Here is a 9,316-nt window from a genome sequence, read left to right on the forward strand (position 1 = left end):
ACGCCTAGAGAAGAACCAGGCATGGAGAAGACAGAGCAGCAGCTCCGCTACTCAGCGTCTGAACGCTTGAGGACAGGAAATGCCGTCTGCACGGTGGGAACAGCCACGAACTCCTTCCTACCGCCAAGCGCAGAAACCCACGCCCACCCCAATCTGGTCCTTCCAATAAATGTAACTCAGCCTGAGAAATTAGCTTGAGACCTGCTCCACGCTCTAGCTGCCCCTTACAGTCCCTTCTTAGAGGTGCAAAACTCCTCTTAGTCCACTTAAGGGTTCAAGAAAGGTCTGTAGAAAAACAACTAAGTCCCCAACTGCCAACTCTGTTTAAGCTAGTTTCCCAAAAGTATTTGAACAGGCAGCACCAGTTAACAGAAACATACTTCGGGAAACACCCTCAGTACATGAATAAGTGATACTACAGGAACACCGGGTAGACCCTTCAGTATTTAGAAAAGCAGCACACTCATTTAGGGCCACAGTGAAGTAACAAGTTGAATTATATTTGCCATATTTGGCTTTTAAACCCCTATATTTTTGCTGCTTGATCTATGAATGTTTCTATATTTTAAAAAGTAGTAGATGAGCTAGAGCTCTGGGATTAGCATATACAGTTACAAATTTTTACTCCACCACTTATTGGGTGTGGACCTGACAAGTTACTTCATCTTCCTTAAGCCTCAGTTTTCCTAGCTACAGAACTGGGCAAGTGGTGTAATAACAATGTCTGTCGAAAATCACTCCTCCATGGTTTTGTTAGACTCCTATAAGTCCTGCTGGGCATGCCAAGAATGCCAGGCCCTAACCAAGGCTGTATTTGCAGGGGCAATTCTGGGGGGAGAAGCAATGTGTCCCACTGGGACAAAGAACAGCTTGCTGACAGGCTGCTGTATAGCTGTGAGTTTCCCACGCCCCACGTTCCTCTCCCAGGAGATATTCCACTGCGGGTGTAGGCATCCGTCTAGGCCCACCCGCAACAGCCCCGTGCAAACCCGGGCTCGGGGAACTAACACGGAGGCTCAAACTCTGGCAGCGGCTTCTGCTGCGAGGAATAAAAGCCTTTGGTCTCAGACTTAGGAATCTCATATCTCCTGTCAACTTCCATGAAATTGTGGCAGGCTCACTTATTAGTAAGCAAATAGGGGAAAATCTCAGATCCTTAACAGTTTTTGGCAAATAGTACTTGTCTCACAGAGGTTCTGTGAAAATTAATATTATAAAGCAAATAATATGCTTATTCTGTGTCTGGTACCCAGTATGCCTTTAACAAGCAATAGCTATTGACAGTTGTTATAAAAAGTATTATTAAGGAATAAAAGGTAAAGCTGGATATAAATGAATCCCATTTAATAAAAAAAAAACAAAACCCAAGATAATCACTGTAAAAAAAATAAAATAAACAGAAGACTGGATAAAGAAGATGTGGCACATATACACCATGGTATACTATTCAGCCATAAGAAATGATGACATCAGATCACTTAAACAAAATGGTGGGATCGTGATAACATTATACGGAGTGAAATAAGTAAATCAGAAAAAAAACAAGAACTGCAGGATTCCACACATTGGTGGGACATAAAAACGAGACTAAGAGACATGGACAAGAGTGTGGTGGTTACGGGGGGCAGGGGGAGGGAAGGAGGGAAAGGGGGAGGGGGAGGGGTACAAAGAAAACTAGATAGAAGGTGATGGAGGACAATCTGACTTTGGGTGATGGGTATGCAACATAATTGAATGACAAGATAACCTGGACATGTTTTCTTTGAATATATGTACCCTGATTTATTGATGTCACCCCATTAAAATTAATAAAAATTTATTTATAAAAAAAATAAATAAAAAGGGAAAAAAGTGGAAAAAAAAAACCAAGAAACGATTAAATTCTCAATTTAAAAATGGATGGATTTTAAATTATAAAATGCTAATTAGTCATGTTTCACATCTCTAAATGTGTAAAGCAGGCTAGTGGAAGACATCAGCTTAAACGACTCCGGTCGTGTGTTAAAGTACATCACCAAGTCTGTACGTACCAGCTCTTTTGCTTCTTCAAGCTGCTTCTCCACATTTGCAACCATCTGTTTCTTCTCATCTGAAACAAACAATAATATCAGAAAATTGCTACGGCTATCAATTACTTTTCTTCTTTCCAAGTGAGAGGAGGGGAGACAGAGAGACAGACTCCCACATGCGCCCCCAACCGGGATCCACCTTGAAACCCCCATCTGGAGCTGATGCTCTTCCTATCTGGGGCAATGCTCGCTACCGAGCTATTTTTAGCACCTGAGGCAAAGGCTCCATGGAGCCATCCTCAGCACCTGGGGCTGGCATGCTTGAACCAATCTAACCATGGCTACGGGAGGGGAAGAGAGTGAGAAAGAGAGAGAGAGAGAGAGAAGGGGGAGAGGGAGGGGTGGAGAAGCAGATGATCACTTCTCCTGTGTGTCCTGACCGGGAATCGAATCTGGGATATCCACACACTGGGCTGACACTCTATTACTGAGATGACTGGTCAGGGCCTATAAATAAATTCAATATTTAAAAACTTCTTATTTTTGCATACCTTTTCTTTTCTGGTCAATCAGATCAGAGAATTACCATATCAGGTGACTTACCATACCATCCTTTGGTGGGTTAGAAACCACTCTAAAACCACGAATTCTAGGCTATCTGGAAATAGTGATTAAGGGATGCCACACATTTTAAAGAGAAACCAAAATTTATTTTGATTTTAGAAGAGACTGTGTCAACAACAGCAGATTTAATGGTGGATGAGGATGATGCAAGGTCTTGGCAATAATAAACTGGGAATAACTGATTTACGAATACAGTTTAAAAGTCACAGATAAAAGCAATTCCTAAAACTTGGCAAGACCTTATAATTCCTTAAAAATCTGTACTTTCATTAACATTAAGAACTAGGTGTAATGGAAGAAATACTTGAAGTCAGGACTACTGATTCCAACCTCAAAGTCTCTACCTACTCACTGATTAAGGAATATTGTGTAAGAAATCATTTTTGTCTTTGTTTTTCTGTGACTGCCTGTACTCTTAAAAATGGAGATTAAAAGTGCCCACTGGAGTATCTTTAGCTCAAATAAGCTGATACAAGTGAAATTACTTTTAAAATGTGAAGTGCTAAGTCTCTGTATGTGGTTTTTTCAAACTTTACTGAAAGCAATTTATAACCAAACTATAATTCCTTCTCCCAGAAGTGACGTGTTCTGGCAGAAATTTTCAGAATGCGTTCCCCTACGCCTATTCCAAAGCATTTGTTCTGGGACTGCACTTACTGTTTCCTGCTAACCAAACTGTTAAACATTTATTGTTTTGTTTGCACCCTTCTGTTCTCAGGCAATAACCCCACTATCCACCAAGCAGGGCAATGGGAGATGCCGCCCCCTTCTACCACCCAGCCCTCCAGCCACAGAGACTTAGCAAAAGATGGGCTCCTCATCTTAGTGGGACCAATTCTAGTAGCTCAGTCCAACTGGCCACATTGGTCTGGGTGTGGGGTGAACATATGACCCAAGTTGAGCAATCAAAATCCTGAAGCAATGGAAAAGACTTTTCCTGTCTCCTGGTAGAGTTATGAGAACAGGAGTTAAAATGCTCTTGGCATTCTCTGTCCTAGCAGCAAAGAGCAAGCCAACTTGCAGGGGTGGAAAATGAAGCCTACCTTTAGAAAGAAACAAAGCTGAGAGGTAGATAGATAAGACAAACAGACAGACAGATAAAAATAGATGAGACAGAGTTAGTTAATTAGTTTCTGCTTCCAGATAATTCTGAAATAGGTTTTGTTTGATTTTTCATGTTTATGTTCCAACGAATTTCTATTCCTTTCTTTAAAATTGGGTTTCCGTGACATGGAACCTAATGATTACTGACTGACCAATACAATGGGCCAGAAAAGCTGTGAAACTTGATGGCTACACCCCTACTAGCTGACTCCCCTTCTAAGAAGGATGGGCAGGCAGTAAGTGTAGACTCTTCCGAAGAAATTACTTTACAGCCATAATAATTAGGTTCTGCTAACCCCACACCTGTTCGGTTAGAGGTAGCTGTCACTTAAGGTGTTTTGTGTGTACTCTAAAAATGTTTCCCTAAAAACAAATGCACATCTGGAATTACAGTTCAACCTGACTTTTCCTCTTTGAAAAAGTCGAACCTACATATGGCCAAATTAAAATTGTAGTATCTGGCCCCAAATTTATTTGCTTGTGGCACAGGTCAATCCACTCAGCATCTCAACAAAGTATAGTACAACCACACTCCATTTTTGTGACAGGGCTAAATGTAAAATAAGACAAGCCCATCTAGGGCCAAGGGTGAGATTTTGTACTTAAGTATGGGATGGAACATCATGTTTTCTTTAAGGAACTCAGTTTTTAGGAAAGGCCATGCCAAGCAGCTCCAGGACCAACACATACCAGCTTTTCTCATTAAGGAAGCGAAACAAAAGAAGCGGCCGATCTTGACCTCTGCTCCCCTCTGCTGCTCACACCTCTCTCCTTCCAGCCCCAGGCCCGGCCCCTTCCTCACCTCCCAGTCCCTCCCTGTAATCTCGCCACACCTCATCATCCCACTGAGATGACTTTCACTTAGGCCGATGATCTTTCCTTTCCCCAACCTAATGGACGTCCCTTGGTTCTATTTGTATTAATTTCATGGCATCTGACATTCTGCCCCTCCCACCCTGTCATTTTCTTCTCTCCTGGATTCCACGACACCGACACGACTGTGGGGTTCTCCTAAACGCTCCCTCCTGTCTCAGTGGCTGGCCCATCCTTTAATACTGCTATTCCTCAGTTTAGTCCTTGCTTTTTTCCTCTTATGACTATTATCCGTGTCTTTGGCACAGATGATTTTACGGTGTACACTACCAACTTATCTATGATCCTAAATCTTTATCCCCAACCCTGATATATTTGCAGGACTCTACATTTTTAATCCCCTATGCCCACCTCCACTGAGATCACCTGGCAAATTGCTGTTCAAAACTCCCTCCAGAAATCACTATCTCTAAGAAGCCTTCCCTAACCCAACAAAAGAGTTAATCACTTTCACTTACATAAAACACCTATAACTTTAACCTTCATGATTTCCATCTCACATTTACCGGTCTGATATACTATCCCAAAGTCCCTGATCATTTGTCTCCCCTCAAATGTAGGTGTGTATCAAGAGAGATTCATCTAACTAATCTAAGTACAGAAAGGAAACAAAGGTTCCTTTGAAAGTTCAATTCATATAGCAAAGTCTAAGGAGCTGGATCCTGACTAACTCTCCAGCGTTTGCTTTCAGCCGCAACAACACCCACCACTAATGGCTTATTAATTCATCACATACTTTCCCTTGTGCGTGTGTGTGTGTGTGGGGGGGGTGCTAGTATGTCATATGCTTTACTTCACCTGAGCTTTACAACATTGTAAGTTTGAAATGAGTACCTCCTTCTTCCCCCAGTTGTACAGATGGAGGGAACAGGCTTAGAAAGACCAAGCAATTTGTCCAAGATTGCACAATTAGTCAGTAGCAGAGCTGCGATTCTAAACAGATCTCACGCCATGTATGAATCTGAACCAATGTGCCATTAAGCCTTTCTTGGTATTTCTGACTTGTAGCCACAAAGTGATAGGATTCATGATGGGCCATTTGTCACTCTGTGAATGGCGAGGTATACAACTGATTGCAAGAGAACATTTTGTTTAAGGTCCTCTGGCAGCCTGCCTGATGTAATGGAACCTCTCTGCACCTGTCAAGTATCCCTCTAACTTAGAATTCCTCCTGAAAGGAAAAGGAACTCCACAATTAGTAGTAGTTATGCCTTCTACTCATCCATTTCCCTGGCTTTACCGTAGAACATGAATCAGTAAAATCAAATTTCAAATACAGTGCCATAGAGTGTTACCTAGGAAAGAACTGCTCCATTTCATTAGTCCAATTTCTAAAATTAGTTATGATCCAAACACTTTAGTCTAAGAGAAAAGTATTTTTTGTTTCAAACATATCACAGAGCAATCAATTTTCTTTTTTAAAATGTTCCCTTTGAAAGTAACACTTTAATACAGTGTACATGCACAGCAGAAAGTGAAGTTAATTTCAATCAATCCTACTCTCTCTACTTCAATTTAGAGAAGATAATACGTTGGAGAATGAACTGCTTTGGCTAAAGTTTGACCCAATTTTTAACCTTCTTAACTTAGCAAATTATAGTTCACCTCCTCCAGTTCAACCACTAACAATGCCCAGAGAAAGAGATTACAATTACTTTGAATCATACTGTTTCTTGCCATATTGATGATTTTTATTAATCCACAGACATACATCTGAAATTCCTAACTACATTGACATTATTTTCATTTTTGCTATTTATCAATTAGAAACAGACTATAAGGTGAGCGAGCACAAGTAATTAGTAAGACGGAAACCATCGGATCTTTAAGAACTACTAATATTCAATTATTCAAGTCAGTAAGCATTCTTTCAGTGCCAGCCACACAGTCTCCTTTCAATTTAAATGTAGCTGCTGTCTTCCTGCCTTACATTATACTATAACTAAAGAGAGTCAAAGATTTATATTTAAGATACTTAAGTTCAAGGTTTCCCTCTGTGTGGTAAGAACGGCTACATTAAAATATAAAGACAAGAAAAAAAATAAATTGTAACACAACCTGTTTTCTTGGAAACAGTTTTTATAACTTTGCACCCAGCGGTGACTTTGTTATTTTTTAACACAGCTTCCTTGTACAAAAGCAATTACTCCAAATAAACAACAACAACAAAAAATGTTTCTACTGCTAAAACTATTACAATTAAAAAGTGAGAACAAATACAACTGAAACCACAAATCCTGATAATTCTGAGGTTCTGGGACTGAAGTCAGCAGAAGTAGTCTCCAACAACCAAGACAACAAAAGTCAAGATGATCTCAGGCAGTAGAGAAAAGCAGAAGTGAAGAGAAGAGGCGAGGTGATGAATCATGAAGTGACCAGGCCATTGGCTACTTTCTCCACAAAAATTTCTGAGGCAGCAAGGCTCAGTGGTCTATGCCACCTTGGTTCATTCCTCTTGTCCCCTCACTTGGACTCATAAACCTCTTTAAGACATCATCCATCTCCTCCAGAACTAACTGGGACTTCGGGAGATGAGTGGGGTGTAGGTTCAGAGATCCTGGCTTCAAGCAAATATCCCTATTAACAGAAAATAGTGCGGGGGGGGGGGGAGGACAAAGAAATAAGAGAAAAATATTATTTATAAACACGTAAGTTTGGAGAAAGCAGGGAAAGGGAAAGAGAAATGACAACTTAGGTCCAGGAAAAATTACTGCTGGTATCAAGAATGACTAACAAGGTGAGACAGTGACATTACCCACCAGTTCAGAGATGAGTGAGCACTTTCTTTTCTACACTTCACACCCCAAAGCTAAGGTAGGACCAAGTCTAGTATCCCAATGATGATTCGATTTTCCTAACACAACTAAGCCAAAGTAACTATTTTATCTGTAACTAACTACTCAAATCTGTATTTAGACAAAGATAAATCCTAAAACAATGTCTTACAAACAAAAATCACAAAGTACCATATTTATATATTTGTTTCTTCATTTAAACATTTTATCTGAGCCCCTTCTAAATAAATGCCAATAGGCCCTGGCTGGTTGGCTCAGTGGTAGAGCGTCGGCCTGGCGTGCAGAAGTCCCGGGTTCGATTCCCGGCCAGGGCACACAGGAGAGGCGCCCATCTGCTTCTCCACCCCTCCCCCTCTCCTTCCTCTCTGTCTCTCTCTTCCCCTCCCGCAGCGAAGCTCCATTGGAGCAAAAGATGGCCCGGGCGCTGGGGATGGCTCCTTGGCCACTGCCCCAGGCGCTAGAGTGGCTCTGGTCGCGGCAGAGCTCCGTCCTGGAGGGGCAGGCAGAGCATCGCCCCCTGGTGGGCAGAGCGTCGCCCCCTGGTGGGCGTGCCGGGTGGATCCTGGTCGGGTCCATGCGGGAGTCTGTCTATCCCCGTTTCCAGCTTCAGAAAAATACAAAAAAAAAAAAAAGCCAATAAAATCAAACATAACTCCCACTTTTGCACAGTTGACAGTCTAGCATAAAAGAAAGATGTGCTAAGATACAAAAATAAGAACACTTCTGGACTGAAAGTTGTGGCCTTTTAAAAGTGAGAAAAAGTACCCTGTACCAAGTTTTACATTAACATTTGGTTATAGATCTCTATAGATCTCCTCTCCCCCCTCCCAGAAGAATGAGAAATAATAACTCTGGTTAGGGGTATGAAAAATACTAATGATACTAGCAGCTAACACCACTGAAAGGCTTTACATATGTTAAATAATTTAATCTTCACAACAACCCTATGAGAGATCTACAGTTCTCTCCCTTTTACCAAGAAGGAAAGTTAAAAGAGGTTAAGAAACTTGCCTAAATGTCAAAACTTCTAAGTAGAAGAGCTGGTATTTGAATCCAGGCACCACGGTTCTTAACACTGTTATGCTGCATATAATAATAGCGTCACTACTAATAAGACAACGTCAGACCCACAATCTAGGTAGGGTCATTCATTCTTTTTGAACAGTCTACATCTCTATTATTTTACAAACTAAAAAGAAAAACCAAAATCAAAACACAAAACGAAGACTCGGAGAAACATTCCCAAGATTATACAAGTATCAAGGCGGCGGAGTCCAGAGGGACCAAGAGGGACCCTGTTAACTGCACCCCACGACCCAGGTGGGCCTGTCCCCTTGACCCTCAACCAAGTCAAGCTCCATCCCTCCAGGAGGGCCCCAGCACCGCCTCACTCCAGCCTCGCGCCTCAGAGACACTCCAGTTCCAACGGCGTTCCATCGCCCACCGCGCGAGCCTCCGGCTCTGCGGGCCACTCCCGCCCCGTCCGGATAGGGCTCTCACCCGGCGGCAGACGCGGGACCCTGGCGATCTTGCTTGTGATCTCTGCAGTGAGCACCGCGAAGTCCTGCTCGTAGCCTTCGAAGTCGGACGACATGGCGGCTCCGGAGTGGCAGACCCCGGCCGGAGCCTAGGTCGGGGCAGGGGGTCACGCTGGGTCGGGGAACACAGTCTAGGGACCCTGGAAACCGGCCTGGAGAGCAGAGCGGAAAACCGGGGACAGCTCCCAGCCCGGCTACTTCCTGGTTGTCCGTCGCAATCTCCTTCCCCCGGAGATTGAGTGGGGTATGGTTTTTATCGTCTTCTCAAGGTACAATATTAACACATTCTCTAAGGAAAAGCACTTTAATTAGTGCCCCCAAAAGCCTCCAAAAATGTCCGTCTTCCATGGAATAGCTGAAAGGTTTTTTGTTT

At 42.5% G+C, this 9,316-nt stretch overlaps 1 protein-coding gene across 5 annotated transcripts in view; it reads right to left on the reverse strand.

Moving 5' to 3' along the window:
• Positions 1-9,152, reverse strand: part of VTI1A (vesicle transport through interaction with t-SNAREs 1A) — a 395,143-nt gene extending 385,991 nt beyond the window's left edge. For all 5 annotated transcript variants that reach the window (XM_066355095.1, XM_066355094.1, XM_066355097.1 and 2 more), the window contains exons 1-2: positions 8,906-9,152; positions 2,031-2,089 (exon numbers count right to left, since the gene is read on the reverse strand). In XM_066355095.1, coding sequence (XP_066211192.1) covers positions 2,031-2,089; positions 8,906-8,999 — 153 coding nt within the window. In that variant the 5' untranslated portion in view covers positions 9,000-9,152. The remainder of the gene's footprint in view (positions 1-2,030; positions 2,090-8,905) is intronic.
• Positions 9,153-9,316: the final 164 nt, after the last annotated feature.

Source organism: Saccopteryx leptura, chromosome 13 (assembly GCF_036850995.1).
Source record: "Saccopteryx leptura isolate mSacLep1 chromosome 13, mSacLep1_pri_phased_curated, whole genome shotgun sequence".
Classification (NCBI taxonomy): Eukaryota; Metazoa; Chordata; class Mammalia; order Chiroptera; family Emballonuridae; genus Saccopteryx; species Saccopteryx leptura.